General features: G+C 38.2%; 1 protein-coding gene across 2 annotated transcripts in view; it reads right to left on the bottom strand.

Moving 5' to 3' along the window:
• The window catches only part of LOC131047666 (probable CoA ligase CCL6), a 162599-nt gene that overhangs the window by 87042 nt on the left and 58135 nt on the right, over positions 1–17422 (bottom strand). The window contains exons 10-14 of one of the 2 annotated variants that reach the window (XM_057981462.2): positions 4090–4200; positions 3889–3976; positions 3700–3766; positions 3461–3536; positions 3230–3347 (exon numbers count right to left, since the gene is read on the bottom strand). In XM_057981462.2, the coding sequence (XP_057837445.2) occupies positions 3230–3347; positions 3461–3536; positions 3700–3766; positions 3889–3976; positions 4090–4200 (460 nt within the window). The remainder of the gene's footprint in view (positions 1–3229; positions 3348–3460; positions 3537–3699; positions 3767–3888; positions 3977–4089; positions 4201–17422) is intronic. The other variant, XM_057981463.2, reaches the window with a different exon arrangement.

Raw genomic sequence — 17422 nt, 5'->3', positions numbered from 1 at the left:
CCTTCGTTGGCGAATTTCAGACGACTCTCTGCAAATTTCCTGCGGGCGTACGATTTTTTGCCGATAAAAACCCGTTTTAATCACGTTAAAAACGTGCAAAAAATCATTGAAAACCGGTCAATGACTTTGCCGATTTTTACAGGGAAATAATCGGGGATTTCGGCGACTCCCGATTAATCGAGTATAATCGGGTTTTTTTCTTGATCTTTGCTTGTTTGGCACATAGTATCTTGCATCTCATTGACAGCAACATACGCACAAGAAGAGTCCATCATCATGAAGATATGTAGAGCTAGAGGAGCCAACACAGGTAATGATTATGCTACACAAGCAAGGCTGGTTGGTATTGGTTTGAAGGAGCTTGAGCATGTGGAGTCCAATAGTTCTAATGATGAGGAGTTTAGGGATGATTAGAGGCCTCACTTTGGGCCATTTTGTTATTTTGAAAATTTGCTATCATAATCATCATTATGAAATTTTGAATTTAATAGAAATTTTCAATTTGATATTTTCATCTTAATTTTTACTTAAAAATTCAAATGTTTAATCATTAATCCAATCATTGCAATGTGTTAAAAACTTTATTGTTTTGTAGTTTTATTAGTTTGCCAAATTTTCATTTGTTATTCTTCTACTTATCCCTTATACATCTTTTTATAACTAATTTTTTAAAGCACTATATGTATTTGTGTCGCCTCACCACCACCACCATGCCACCATCCCCAAACTTAGGTCCTCATCCCCCCATCCGTGAAAACCTGTACCCTCATCCCCCTATCAAGAAACTCATGGAACTATGATAATAAAAGAGTTTGATTGATCCACAACCAAATCTGCCAAGAAGTATTGCCTGAATGCTGAAAAGTTACAGATCGCTCAAAAGCTGCCAGGTAGTTTTATTAGTTTGCCAAATTTTCATTTGTTATTCTTATACTTATTTGTTATACATCTTTTTATAACTAATTTTTTAAGCACTATATGTATTCGTGCCACCTCACCACCACCGCCATGCCGCCATCCACAAACTTAGGTCCTCAACCCCCCATCCCTGAAACCTATACTCTCATTCCCTGTCAAGAAACTCCATGGAACTATGATAATAACAGAGTTTGATTGATCCACAACCAAATCTGCCAAGAAGTACTGCCTGAATGCTGAAAAGTTACAGATCACTCAAAAGCTCCGCTTCCATTTGTAGAATGATTCCTTTAGGTGTGTCAGCTTCCAGCTTGTGATATATTTTGCGCAAACCAGCAGACATAATTGTTTGGCCTTCTTAATAAGTAAGATCCTTCGATAATTTCAAACAAAGTCAACAACTAGCATGAAACAGATATTAGTGGTGATCAGAAGAAAGGAAGAAATTATTTTCATGTCCACAAAGGAGTTGCTGCCACACTTTAATATATCTTTACTGAAAAATTGTACAGCATAGAAAACCACCATGCTATTGGGCTCTTGTATATTGTCTTATGCTATTGTCATTGACTGTCAATGCTTATAAGCAATCTTGCCAGTAAATATTTATTCCTAGAAAAATGCCCATTAATGATTCCCTCTGAGCAGTACATACATAAGTTATCTCTGGAGGATACAATATAAGGCAACTTAGATTGAATTTTTTTGAATGTGATTAATGATTTGATATATAATGTGTTTTGGCAAAAGAGCGAATATGAGTTGGTCCCAAATTAGTGATGTCCTATCAGAGCTTAACATCAAGTGGCAAATGTCTTCAGACTTGGATACTTTTCTTGAACCCTAACCTGGATGCCCTGGTTGTCCAAAAATGTATTTAATTGGTTTCATTGTGAAGTGAAAGCCTAATTCGGTTGTAACAGTAGCAACAATCAGTTCAGTTTCTGTTTTCTTCCACAATCTTTTAGATAGACTGTCTTCGGAAATGGTTATAAATATGTAACCAACATCCTGTCTATCAGTAGTCAGACTCTAAACAACTTTTTTTATTGCATCTCTCTTGCTACAAATTGTATAATCCAACATATTCACAAAGGGGGTCTTGGTTTTTAGATGACTATAGTTTAAAATTTGTCAATCAGGAAAACAAGTGCACATCTCATTTTTACAGCCCTTAATGTTCTAAATAAAAGTAAAGTTCTGAACCTTTGACATGACAATTTACTTCCCATATAACCTTTTGAATTATGACCTTTATAATAGAGGTGATCCAGATTTTATCCCAACTCTATTACGAGAGTTAACAAAAATTTAAGGTTGTCACATTATAGTCACTGCTTCTCTAACACTGAATGTAACTGCGAGAATCCAAATTTGAAGAGTTCTTCATAAATAGATCATGTATGGGATGATTCTTGTCTTCGCAATCATATGCATGAAGTGTTCATGAATGGATACATCTGAGATAGTGTAATATAAGGTTGGAGTGATAGTTATGTTTGTTATCAAAATAGAATTATAGACTACACAATAAAATGGATGCTGATTGTGAGATCTAAAAAACTTGACACTAACATCTATATAGAGAACAATCATGACCCATTTGAATGGCACTTGATCTGCCTGATCAAAGACTACAAGTTTCTACCAAGTACAATCAATTGCAATAACTAATATTGAAAACCAACTATTTCAATTGGTTGTACTCGGTGTACATTTGCATTTTTACAAATGATAATATCACCAAGCTTCGGCAGATGTATAGTGGAATTCGAATTTGACTCTGAACCTAGCCTTCTACGATTTTTGGTTTCGGACTATATATTGACACCAATAACAGGGTTTTATGATTTTTATTTCTGTAGTTGAACAAGTGTTTTTCATATAAGACCCATTTGAATGGAACCTGACCTGCCTGGTTTAAGCACAAGTATATACCAACTACAATCAATTGGAATAACTAATATGGAAAACTAACTAATTCAATTTGTTGTACTCCATATAAAATTGTGTTTTTCCAAATCATAATATCACCAAGCTTTGGGAGATCCGTAGTGGACTTTGGATTTGAACCAGAACATAGCTTTCTGGAATTTTTGGTTTTGGACTTTTATTGCCACCAATAACAGGGCTTCATGATTTTTCTTGAACAGGTATTTTTCATAAATGATAGCTAAGATAATTAAACCTTTTTGAGTTAATTTTAGCCAGAGCATGGTTTCACATTGCCATTATCAAAGGACCATTTATAGATTCTGACTTGAAATTCCTCAATTAAGCTTGCTCTGAAAAATAGACTATTTAAACATACCATATCCTTGAATTACAACACTACAACTTGTAACCCTAAGAAATTCTTCCACATGTTTTGCAAGTGGAGCTGCTCCAGATAGGATCATACGTACACGACCTCCTAGACTTTGCTTCACCTGGAAGTTTGGGACAAAGAAAGAGATATCCATCAAACAAAAAATGTGTGAAAGAAACAAAAAAATCAAGTGTCAACCATAAATGTCATCATGGTGTTCTCCAAAAAACCAACCTTGCTAAACACAAGTTTATCAAAAAGTGGTGCAGCTTCGTCATGTTTCAAACCCTTTTGTAGGTTCCTTAGTTTGCTGTATTTGAGATTTAAGAAATCTCAATTAGAATATTAGAAATCCACGTTATTTCAATGAAAAAATAATTGGAGTGAAGTTCAATTTTCTAATTTTTCCAACATAGTCCAATTTCTCATATTTCTATACAAGTACAATAAGAGACTCTGATAAGGTGACATACAAGTTGTATGCAAAATCAAATAGCATCTTTTTTACAAGTCCACCAGTTGATATCTTTTCATTTATACCTGTACAGCAGGCTCACTATATTATCACAGCACATGTATGTATCTAAGCAAACACATCAAAGAAAAATTGTTTGAGTTTCTTGAAATAATATGTAGGGGCATAATCATCTATAAGAGGGAACCTGTGTATATTCGATCAAAAACGCGAGGGACACCACAGAAAATAGTTGGCTTCAACTCTACAATATCCTCCACCAAAAGCTTCACATCCTATGGAAACAAAGAAAACATTCATGACCAAAAATGAAACAGATTTAATATGCTTATAGAGTATAATTAAAGGTATATAGGAACAAGAAAAAGAAAAAAGTGCTAAAACATACGCCACGCCAGAAGCCAATTGAGGCACTTTTATAAATGCAGTATTCCTCGATTGCCCGATCAAATACATGTGCTAGGGGAAGAAATGAAATGTAGACATCCGTTTCTGTTGCCTACATGGAATGGAAAAAATAATAAAATTCCAATTACACAAATAAATTTTTCATAAAGAAATGTATTCTTGCTGATTTTTTCCCTACAGTTTTAAATCTTTTTCTGCCTTAAATTTGAACTCCATGCTCCATAAAATTCCATGAAATCAAAAGTTTTAAGCTCAAAAACCACAGGTTCAAATGGAGAAAACCAATTATTGGGTCAAGACCTTGATAAAACCGAAGAAAACTAGACAAGCGAGGATGATTTAGTTGATTCTATCAGTGAATCGAGACTAGTATTACCAGAATTGGACTTGGACTCGGCACAAAAACCTGACACAAACTTGGAAATTTGACCCAAAAAAATGATATGTAGAATTTTCTAAGAAAGCACATGTTTTCTTATTCATTCTTCTCTAAATCAACTACTTCAAAGACAAACAAACTAATCAACTACAACCTGCTTTGATTACACATACAAATAAATGAGTACAAGAGCAGATTTGAGTTTGAGGAAACAATATTTTTGAATATATAAAAAAATATTAGTATTTTTGCTGTAAAAAAAGGAAATCTAATGGATTCAGATATCAGTGGCATTAAAAACAAAAAGCACAACACAAAGTCATGAGCTATCATAAAAAGGGGCCTGTATCACTTGTCTTAGCATTAGTAGGTATACAATGGCTCTTGGTCTTACGTCTTAATAGGTACTAAATGCTGTAGCAGCAATAATACCTGCAAATTTGTCAGCAACATCCAAGGAAAGTATTTGCACTACCTTTACTTCAAGCTCAACTTGATCTACCCACATGTACTCATCCTCAATAAATACATGATCATTGGCATCGATGATCCAATCTGATAGTGAATTAATCTACTCTAATTCAATGAGAGATAAATTTGAGCCTATGATCTAACACTACAATTGGCTCTGACATTCTCGATGAGAGTCAGCCATGTCAGAGGGGTTATTTGATGTTGCCTGTGAACTCAGTTAGTTTTGAGGACACTTATGCCACTTCCCAATGTGAATACTGACTTCTGTTGTGTTCACCAAGATTTTTGGAGAACGTTTATTTATAGTAAGTCACTTGGTTGGCCCTGATTCTCATTACCCATTATCAGTGCAGCTAGATTTCGATGCTTTTCAACAGTTTCTGCAAATCAAGTGTATTAATCATAATGGCTTAAATTTAATTATTTACTAAGGCTGCTTAATATTATTTAAATTAATTAAAAAAGACCTTAGTGTTATAGTTTGTTGGAAAGAGGATGAAAAGTTTTAAATCTTGCACACACATAAAATAGGGACCTTGCATATCAAATTTATCATTATTTTAGTAAAAAGGTTATTTGGAACTAAAATGGACTTTTAATTAAAAAGATTAATTTTAAATTGTGCTTTCCGGAAAGAGTGCCAGAAAAAAGTATAAAAGATAATTCAGGGGCTTGTTTGGAATTATGCAGTTTATGTTATTTCCAATGTTCCACCAGGACGCGTCCCCCCCTTTTTTGGGCACGTCCCCCCGTCAGAGACGTCTTAGGGACAGGGGGATGGAGACGCGACGTCCCCCACCGTCCCGCTACCACCACCCAAACGCCGCCGGGACGTGGAGACGTCTCCGTGTCTCCCAGGGAGATGTGAGATGTGGGCTACCGCCACCCAAACACCGCTGGGACGTGGAGACATCTCCTCAAAGACGTCTAGGCGTCTCCCGCATTCCCACATCTAAACAAACCGAAAAAGCCATTTTTTAAAAAACATGTGCCTTTTGGGGGGGTTAAGGGGTAACCCTAATTGGACGTGGGCCCCACCCAACCCCCCAAAACAACACAAAAGCATTTTCTTTTAGATTTAACTCTCACTTTGGAAAACTGATTTTTTTTCCAGCAAGCTGAAGAGGAGGAAAAACTTGAAGAAGACTGATTGAAGGGGTAAGAAAAGCTGATTGCAAGCGTGATAGGAGCAAGAAGAAGAGGAAGAAGAAGAGTCTTCTACATTTTGGAGAGATTTTTCAAGCACAAGGTAGGGTTTTTCAACTTTTTCTTGTTTTTTTTTGTTTTATTTTCTGATTTTCATTGTTCTATGTCATTTTTGGATTTTTTTTCCCTATTCATCTCAAGACTCAAAATGAAATTTGATGTTGAATCTTGAGGACAAAATGATGAGATTTGATGTTGAATCTTGAATCATTTTGCCCTCAAGATTCAACATCAAATCTCATTTTGAAATGAATAGGAAAGAAATTTAAAAATATATTGTTAAACTAGGCTGATTTTATTTTTATTTTTATTTTGTGTCTTGTGAAATGCAGTGTCAATTTCACAATGAGCTCCCAAGGCATGAGTGAAGATGACATGGAAATCCATTCTCATAGTGAGAATGATTCAGAATATGAACCTGAAAATGAGGGGGATGACCATAGGGCTGATCCTGGAGCCCAATCTAGTTCTATGGCCAGTGCACCAGCGAGTACAGGTTGCCCTTCAGAGTTGTTGGCACCATATGCTAGGGGTCATTTTGATCCTAAGTCTCCTCTAAAACAGTTTGCATCACGAATATCAGTACAAGGCACATCACATTCAAGTGGGGGAACAAGGAAGTGGAAGTGCAATATTTGTGACATAGAATGGTTCGGTAGCATTAGTAGGGTGAATGCACACTTTCTGTTTTGGAGAGGAAAAGGCGTGAAACATTGTAAGTTTTTGGAGGAAGCCAAAAATATACAGTACAGAATTGAGTTTAACAGGCTTTGGGGGGTTCCAGATGACACAAATATTTCAATGCCTACTACTTTGTTTGCTAGGGCAGCACTTCAAGGCAATCAGAATGTGCCACATACTTCTCATGCTTCGCAGACGGGAGGAATGATGTTTGGATCTCCATCCACTTCCACTGCTACTGCCGCCAGGGCTGGGAAACGTACGTTGCAGAATGATGTTTAATGTGTAGCTGAGAGATGAGATAGATGAATCCATTGGCAAGTTCTTCTTTGCCAATGGCAATCCATTTCATGTTACACGGTCTCCTTATTATAGGGAGATGATGGCTGGCTATGGTGGCCAAGGGAGGACCATCTTATGTGCCACCAGGGGAGACGAAAATGAGGACCTCGATCTTGGATAAATGCTATTCCAAGATCAATATTTTGATGGAGAAGATGAAGGCATGTTGGGTGGCATCAAGGTGCAGCATAGTTATGGATGGGTGGACAGACATTAGCCATCGTCCACTCATCAACGTCATGGTCACATGTGCAGAGGGCCCATACTTCCTTAGAGCAATTGATTGTACAGGGCATAGTAAAGATGCTAATTTCCAGTTTCAAGTCCTCAGGGAGGCTATTGAGGAGGTTGGGCCACAAAATGTGGTCCAAGTAGTGACAGATGCAGCCGATGTGTGTAGAGCAGCAGGGAGACTCATTGAGGCAGCCTATAGACACATTTGGTGGACCCCATGTTGTGTGCATGCCATGAACAATGCACTCAAGGACATGGGGAAGATAGACTGGATTAGAGGAGTGGTCACCGATGCGAGAGATGTGCAGATGTTTATCTGCAACCACCACACTTCACATGCACTCTTCAGGATCTTCGCGAAGGAGTTCTTGAAACCAGTTGAGACTAGATATGCATCCTATTTCATTCTCTTGGAGAGAATGATTGAGTTGCAAGAGGCATTGCAACTCATGGTTATGACTAATGAGTGGAATAGGTGGGTTGAGGCCAAGACAAAGCAGGGGTGAAGGGTGAAGGAGATAGTGAGGAGTGATGTGTTTTGGATTGATGCAAAATACATTGTCTCTATCATTTCTCCAGTATTCCAAGTGATCAGATATGGGGATGGGGATGCACCTAACCTTGGAGAGGTGTATGAGTGCATTGACTCTATGCTTGACCAGATGAGGGCTGCTGTGCGAGTGAAGGACCCCTCTTTAGCATTCTACAATGAGCAAATCCAGCCTATCATTCAGCGTAGATGGGACAAGTTGAACACTCCTTTGCATATGGCTGCCTTTGCCTTGAATCCTAAGTGGTACAAGGCTAGACCAGGTAGACTGACACCGATTCAAGATGATGAGGTGAAGGCGGGTTTCTTTAGGTGCATAGAGAAGATGTTTGATTCCAAAGATGCCGACACAATGCGCACTGAGTGGGGAAGATTTGCCACTCTTAGAGGTTATTCAGATGCGGCAAAGATGGATATAGACAGCATGGCATAGGAGGACCCACTTTTATGGTGGAATTGTCATGGCCCGAAATCTTTGACCACCACTCTAGCCATCCGTCTGCTATCCCAGGTTTCCAGTTCTTCAACTGCTGAGAGGAACTGGTCTACATACAGCTTCATCCAGTCTATTAAGAGGAACAGGCTTACCTCTAAGAGAGCAGAGAAGCTTGTGGTTGTACACAGTGCTTTGCGTCTCATGGACCGCAAGACACTTGTGTACAAGGAGAGTCCAGCGGCACGATGGGATGTAGAGCTAGAGGAGCCTTCACAGATTGATGAGGATGATCCTACCACTTCAGATGCAGGGCTAGTTGGTGTGAGGTTGAGGGACCTTGATCTTTAGGAGTCCAGCAGTTCCAGTGAGGAGGAGTTCGCAGATGATTAGAGGCCTCCATTAGCTACATTTTGAGTTTTCAGTTTTGTCATTTTGTATTTGACTCTAGTCTCTTTTGTAATGCTATTGCTACACGTATTAGTATTTGGCTACTCATTGTAATGATGAATCATGTAATCATCTTTATTATTATAGACTTTGCAATGGCATCAGATATTCGTATTTTCATTTTCCTTTTTCGATATTCATATGATAGAAATGAGAAATCTCCAATTTGACAATTTCATTTATCAAATTTTATTTACTTTTAGCAATTAGTTACGTATTACTAATCTAAGTAATCTTGGTATTTCCTATAGTTTCATTTGAAATCTAATTCTTATACTGTTATATTGTTAAACATCTTTTCAAAACTAGTTTTTCAAGTACTATATGTATAAGTATATGAGCACAACCACCTCGCCACCCCCCGCCGTCCCCCCGTCATCCCCAAATTTAGACCCTTGGTCCCTGTTGTGATGTATTCACACATTGCCCCATTGCAAATGGGGACCCCTACTTTTTTCGCTTTGTGGGGTTTTGCTTTCTGGGTCTTAGAGTTTTGTCTGTTAGCCTTTGCTTTTCGAGTGTCGCCAAGGGGATCACCTGGATGGCAGGATCTGCTTGAGCTAGGTTGAGTCTTTGGGACCCCAGAATTAGGGTTTCTTTGAAAGTCTTCCTTAGGGCCTGGTTTTGCTCTTGTTGCTAATTGTGTCTTGCTTGGTGAGTGAGTATCATTCTTGAAGGTCCAAGCTAGGTCAAGTTGGTGAGTGATGAAGTCTGGAATGTCATCTTGATCTTCAAATGCCCTGAAATTTGGCCGTCGAGAATGTCTTGATCCTGAAATTTGGCTAAGTCTGGAATGTCTTAATCCTGAAATTTGACTAAGTCTGGAAAACTGAAGAATCCTCCAAAAACTAGATTTTGCAATATAACTCCTGGAGGTCCGAAACCACTCTCAAACATCCTGACAGTATATATGGAATATGACTTAAAGTATAAGAACACTTAAATGTTATATTCCATAAAATGATCCTGACAGAGAGACCAAAATGTCAAATTTTGCTCCTGACCCTTCCAAAGGGTCCAGAGCGAAATTCTCCATAAGACATTCTACTTTGACCAAAACCTAGAACTAACGCATTCCCAGGCTTGAATGAAGGTAAAAACGCTTGTTTGAATGAACAAATGTGAAAATGAAGTCAAGATCTTGGCCAAGATTAGGAATTTCGCTCTTGACCCTTCCAAAGGGTCCAGAGCGAAAATCCCCCTAAACCTCAATTTCTCACTTATCAAGGCCAAGTTTTGAGTCCTAAGGCATGTATGGAAGTATTTTGACTTGTTCTAAGCCTTAGAGAGCGACTTGAGGTAGAGGAGATGAAGGATTTTAGCCAAGAAGATGAATTTCGCCCCTGACGCTTCCAAAGGGTCCAAAGCGAAATTCTTGAAAACACTCATTTTTCCTTTAGCCAAAGTCAAGATCTTGGTGGAGATGCATGAGGAATGATCTATGTTTGCTCCAAAATGAGATTGAAAGTTTGAAAATTGAACAAACAAGCCCAAATCATGATTTTTGCAGCCGATCCTTCCAAAGGGTCCAAAGCGAAAATCTTCTTAGACCTCATTCTCTTCCTTGTTTGACCAAATTTTGACTTGCAAGGTATCTTGAAAGGAAGAGTGGACATGTTTGGCCTTTGGAAATGTTTGAAAGCATTGAAAAGTGAAGGATTTTGAGCCAAATAGTGAATTTCGCTCCTGACCCTTCCAAAGGGTCCAGAGCAAAAATCCTTATACACCTAAATTTCTCACATGTCAAGACCAATTTCCTAGTTTCTAAGGCATGTTTGGGGGTGTCTTGACATGTTCTAGCCTTAGGAGGTGAGTAAAGGTGGATGAGGTGAAGATTTTAGCCAAGAACATGATTTTTGCCCCTGACCCTTCCAAAGGGTCCAGAGCGAAAATCCTTATGACTCATGTTTTCTTCCTTATTTTGGCTAGGCGTTGGCTTGATGGAGGATGAATGGGTATGTTTTTGCCTTGAGAGGGAGTTAGAAGCTTTGAAAAAACAAGATTTTAGCTCCTGACCCTTCCAAAGGGTCCAAAGCGAAATTCCCTATAAACTTCATTTGCTCCCTTGTTTTAGCTTGAAACCTTGCTCCTTAGATGGAAAACGATCTATATTTGCCTCTAGGAGAAAATTGAAGTTTGAAAAATGAGCAATCAAGCCCAAATTGTGATTTTCGCTTCTGACCCTTCCAAAGGGCCCAGAGCGAAAATCAACCTAAGACTCATTTCTTGCCTTATTTGACCAAATTTTGATTTGTAAGGCATCTTGAAGGGAAGAGTGGACATGTTTGGACGTTGGAAATGTTTCAAAGCTTTGAAAAAATTAAGGATTCTAGCCAAGAAGGTGAATTTCGCTCCTGACCCTTCCAAAGGGTCCAGAGCGAAATCCCTCACAATCTTACCTTTTTGACCTTAGGACTTTGTCCCTTGCATGAGAATGATGTTTAGTTACCTTCTAGGAAGATTGGAGGTGAAAAGATGAAGGATCAAGTCAAGAATGAGATTTTCGCTCCTGACCCTTCCAAAGGGTTTTTGTAGCTTGGGTGAGTGAGGACAAGTGTTTTCTTGCCTTTTAAGGTGGATTCAAGTTGAAATGATGGAGGAATGAGCGAAAGTCCTAAAACCCATCATTTTCTCCAAAATTTGTGCCAAGTCAAGCCTAGTCAAGCCCTTGAGATTGCCCTTGAATGGATTTTTGTCTCAAAAAATTATGATTTTGGGCTAGAAAGGGAAATTCGCTCCTGACCCTTCCAAAGGGTCCAGGGCGAAATTGTGCAAAACCTATCTTTTCCCTCAAATTTATGCCAAGTCTAGTGTGGGTCAAGGTTAGAGGTGTCCTTAGGCATGTCCTTGAATTGTCAAGAGTCATCAAATATGAAGAAATGAGCTCAAAATGAGAATTTTGCTCCTAACCCTTCCAAAGGGTCCAGAGCGAATTTTCTCAAAACCACCTTTTTTCCCAATTTTGTGCCAAGCCTAGTGCTGACTAAGGTGAGTTTTGATGGGAGAGGTCCTTAGAAAAAACTTTGACTTATCAACGATTATCAAATGTGAAGGAATTGAGCCTAAAAAGTGATTTTCGCTCCTGACCCTTCCAAAGGATCTAGAGCGAAAATCTTAAAAACCATCTTTTCTTCCAAAATTTGAGCAAAGTCAAACCTGGACAAGGGTTAGAGAAGTCATTTGGATTGCCTTAGAGTGGATTTTAGTCACCAAGAATGCAAATTTTGAAGCCAAAATGAGAATTTCGCTTCTAACCCTTCCAAAGGGTACAGAGCGAAATTCCTAGGATCACCCTTTTTTCCTTGCAAATCAAGTCAAGTTTTTGGTTTTTATTGCCTAGATAGGAGTGAGGCGATGTGTCCTTGATCTTGGAGGTGGATTGGAGTTGAAAAGATGAGGAAATAAGCCTAAAATAAGATTTTTGCTCCTAACCCTTCCAAAGGGTCCAGAGCGAAAATCCTAAAAACCATCTTATCCTCCAAATTTTGTGCTAAGTCAAGCCTAGACTAGGGTGAGAAAAGCTATTTGGAATGCCTTGGAAAGATGTTTGACCTTCAAAAGTGTGAATTTCGCTCCTAACCCTTCCAAAGGGTCCAGAGCGAAATTCTTCATCTACCTATTTCCTCCTTGTGTCAAGTCAAGACTAGGAGTCCTAAGGCGTAGTTGAGATTGAAATGATGTTACTTTTCCCTGCAAGATGAATTGAAGTGAAGAAAATGAAGAGTTGTGACCTAAAAGGTGAATTTCGCTCCTGACCCTTCCAGAGGGTCCAGAGCAAAATTCCCAATTTCACTCAAATTGCTCATGACAGAGGTCAAGGCGTGGATCCCTGGGCTCTGGAGGAAGGAAAACTAGTGTGTGCTCGCCTTGGAAGGTATTTTGGAGAGGAAGCATGATAGATTTTGTCCTAAAAAGTGAATTTCGCTCCTGACCCTTCCAAAGGGTCCAAAGCAAAATTCTTAAAAACCTCTCTTTTGCCCCAAATTTGCATCAAGATTGGTTTTGGTTGAGAATGAGGGCGTCCTTGGGCACGTATCTAAGCAAGTACGGTTGCAAAGTGAGAACAATTTGAGCCAGGAATGCAGATTTCGCTCCTGACCCTTCCAGAGGGTCCAGGGCAAAATTCTTATAGGGCCTGTCCCTAGAAAGAATCTTGAACAAACTTCATTTTGATGTCTTCTTGTTGATGATTTAAGGTATAAAATGCTATGTTAGAATAAATATATTATGTGTCCTTAATCATCTTATGGTTTGTCTTGCAGATGAAAGAAGACCAGACCAAGACAAGGACGACCTTCTCCAGTCCAACATCAACAAGGACGACCTTCTCCAGTCCAGCATCAACAAGGACGACCTTCTCCAGTCTAGCATCATCAGGGACGACATCTTCCAGTCCAGCATTCCAAGGAAAAGTACACCATCCATCCTGCACATCAAAGACAAAGGAGGTCAGAGCAAGGGTCCGTTGGAGAAGCAGACAGTTTCAAAAGAGTTAACTAAAGTTGGCTTCTCAGCATCATCAAATTGAATATCTACCAAGTTGCAAGTGTCAGACAAGGTGGCATCCCAGTCATCACTCCTCCAGTCGGATTGGTCCACCTCAGCGTATCCAGATTCAATGTACCTAACTCATCAAAGATGGCACTAACATCGATGTACCTACCCTTGTTATCCATTGGTTGAATATTCCAGAGAAGACATGTGTCCAAATAATGCAATTATTTCATTGGCTAGAATTGAGTTGTTGTAACAAACCTTAATTAGGGGTTTCATTGTAAAATCTCGGCCATTGAATTGTATTGAGAGCACTATATAAGCCCTGGCTCCTCATTTGTAAAGGCTAATGGTTAGCTAATAGAGAATAGTTAGTAAATAGTTGATAGTCGGTGAATAGCAAATAGAATAGCAATTAGAGTAGACTAGGAAGAGAAGACATGACATTGTTGCCTTAATTGTAAAGACTTTTTTTTCATTGAAGATATGGTGAAATATGTTGCTTCGTTGCAATATGCATGGTCTCTTGTTGAATCTTCATTTTAGATGATAGATAATTAAATTGAATGAAAGAAGTTGTTGAATGCACCTGTGTGGAATCCGTCTAATCCATACCACTAGCCTCTTACTGATTGTAAGTGCACCCTGCATGGTCAACTGGCATAAAATGAGCTTAATCTCAAGTCGTTACACGTCTATTGCTCATGCATTATCTTGAATGATGATCAATATTTGATGGTGTCTGATTTGAATATATTTGAAGCATCCCCCAGAAGATCACACTGAGTTGGTGTTGAATTGTTCAACTTGATGGTGAGACCCAGCCCAGTAGGACTCCACCTAGTTGTTCATCCATCTTCTCGCATTCTAGGTAGTAGAGTAGACTTCCCGAACTCTGCATCTTTTGTCATTTGTTTGTCTTCCAATTAGTTAGTAGGACCTGTGATTCCAGCAAATCAGACGTTTAGGTCCTCAAGTGTAAGTCCCCTTGTGATTCCAGCAAAATCACATCATACCACAGAGAGCTTATCCACGAGTAGAGAACCTACATACAAGAACCTTGGAGTTGCCTCGACCGATCCTTCGGCGAGATCTTCAGCGGTCAGGAAACTTTGCTCAAGAGAGGATAAGGTACCTTTAGGTATTTTATTCTGTGTTCGCATGTGCATTAAAAACACATCAACAGTCCCACCGTCTCGGAGACGCGTCCCCGCGTCCCCCCATCCCCAACGCCTGTGGAACACTGGTTATTTCTCTCTGGTGAAACCCTTGACGGTTTGTGAGATTGAACCTAGTTCGTCTCAAATTTTCAGAGGACAAAACCCTTTTGAAGAAGATTGGCTATGGTGGTGGGAGATCCTCCTTGGTCAATAAGATGAGATTCATTCAAAATCTTAGCTCGAGTGCTACAGAGATTTGCAGGGGATGATTTGATGCTGAAGGTGAAGATTTTCCAAGTTTGCTTGTGCAAAATAGATTGAAAGTTTAAGGATTTGGATTTTTGTGCAAAGATTACATTTCTAGTTCAATTCATATGTTGAGGATCACCAATGCTTAGATATCAAATTTTATTAAAGAGGGCTTGTGAAAATAAATATATATGAAGGGGATCAGCTATTTGAACTGGTGATTACATTTATATTTTGGACTTGATTGATTGGTTGCAATGTAGTCAACAATATGAACATAAATAATAAAAATCTATATTCCACAGTTTATGGAATAAACTCTCAATTTTGACTCCTCTCTATATCTCTATGCTAATTAAATGCCTTAATTTAAAAAAGTAAAACATGTTTTTTTTTTGCATTTTTTACCTTTTTTGAAAATCCAAAATTTTTCTCGATTAAATTCCGTTTTTTGTAAAATCTTAATCTTTTGGTTTGCTAATCTTTTCTCCAAAAGATTTTTACTGCTATAGTTTCAACATCACTAGCTAGGCACAATTTGTATGTATTCTCCACTTATCAATCACCTATCATGGCTAATGTAGGGTCTTTCAATCATACCCTACTAGCTTGCACAAATCCTAAGTCTAGCTTTCTTCCTCTTAGATTGTCTCTAATGACCTTGATAAATGACCTTAGAAAGGCACAATAACGACATGTTCAAAAGACTAATTTCACAGGGGTGCAATACAATTAACTCCTCTTTGAAGAACAAAACCCAAATAAGGGTATTTTGCACGGCCTTAAAACTAAAATAACTTAAGGATCTAAGTTTTTGGATATAGAAAGTGAGATTGAAGATACACTCAAGGGGCCAGGTTTGGGTAACAAACTTTTTTGAGATGATATACTAAGGGGCTATCCGTTTGTACTGAAATAAAGAGCACAAGACTTTGGACTCCTATGCAATCCTAGTGAGAAGACTACAAACTAAGGCACACAATCTCAAAAAAGTAAAGAGTGGTGAACTAGTAGTTGCATTGAAGAGGCATGTCTATGTAGGGGTATCCAATAAATTCATCTCAAAGCATTGGCTGTGGAAGATTAAAGTTGATCCATATCCCTTGCAAAGGCACAATTGAGAGGCAAGTTCAAGACTAAAATATTGTCTAATAACATTGTATTTTCCCAAAATTACGTCTTTCCTCTTTCTAAAGGCTTACCATTGTAGATTAGGTTAAACTTGAATAGTGTCTTGAAGACCATAACCTTGGTTTTAGTAGAGTTTATCCATTCTTGTATCATTGCTAATATGTAACATTCTCTTGTTTTGGAATAAAAATCAAGCACATGCCCTGATTATAATTCACAATCACCCCAAAGTTCTTCAATTCGTCTATGAGCAAGAACTCCAATCTCAATGAAATCCAATTCTATCTCAATATGATGGCAAACTGTTGGTTGAAAATTTTGTACATCTGAGAAGATGTGAAAAATTGTAGTTTCAACCACATTGTGTGAGTATAAAACTCTCCTAATTTAAGGGAAGGCTCCCCCTTTTCTACTTTTACTAACTAAACACTAATCTAATTTGGGTGGGACGTCGTCCTTTTCTCTTTTTTCAGAAAAGACGATATTCTTTCTCTTATTTTAAAAAAGAAGTTACAGCAACAACGGTAAATACAAAAATGAAACTTTTTGGTAAATACAAAAATGGAACTTTTTGTAGGATTTTTAGAAGATAAAGGGAAGCAAAGTTTCCATGAAAGCACAAAGACTTCCGTCACTTCCCCCGGATGGGAAAATAGAAATGAAAGCACAAAGTCTTCAGCACTTCTACTGTCCTATCAACCTTCTCAAAATGATAACAATGTACAACACACAACAGCTCAAAGTCTATCTATATGATGCACTTCACCTTACATGCACAAGTCTTAAAGAAAAAAAGCAGCACAAAGTCTACAAGTCATCTCCTTACTTGAGCTTTCTACACTAGCTTCAAACGTGATAAGCAACTCAAAGTCTGCAAGACCAAGTCTGAAAACCAAACCTATAACTTTACATACAATTAGCAGCTCAAAGTCTGCAAGATTGAATTTAAATTTCTCTTTAACAATAGAACAAAAATCACAGTCAATTCCAGTAAATATCGTCACATAACAACTTGAATTGGCACAAAGCCTTAACACAACTTGCCTCTTTCATTGAAAGTAATTTGATTTACATCTAAGCTCAAAGTCTTAGAGTGCACATACAAACTGGCAGAATTTTGTTGCATTGCCCAAAAGATTCATCATTACAAATAGCACCCTCGTCTATATATAGGAGAGAGGCTAAGAGCAAAATGTGGGAGAAGTCTAACTAACCGAGATTTATTCCACAACTAACTAACTAACTATGACTTATTCAACATTGCAAGTCCTATTGCATTTCAACTTGCAATGTGATTACATGTAATTACAATTTTCTAGAATGCAAGTAATGTGACCACTTGCAATTACAATTTTTGACATTACATGTAATTTGTGAAAATGAAATTACAAATACATAATTGAAACTAAGTGTCCAGAGACAGGACTCTATTTACGTCATCCTCTGTTTGATCTTCATGCTATTATAAGATACTCTGTGATTGAAGTACTCGGGTTTGGGAATAGTATCTTGAACCGGAACAAGAACTTG

The sequence above is a fragment of the Cryptomeria japonica genome, chromosome 4, assembly GCF_030272615.1.
Source record: "Cryptomeria japonica chromosome 4, Sugi_1.0, whole genome shotgun sequence".
Taxonomy (NCBI): Eukaryota; Viridiplantae; Streptophyta; class Pinopsida; order Cupressales; family Cupressaceae; genus Cryptomeria; species Cryptomeria japonica.
This window is presented reverse-complemented; position numbering and strand designations above follow the sequence as displayed.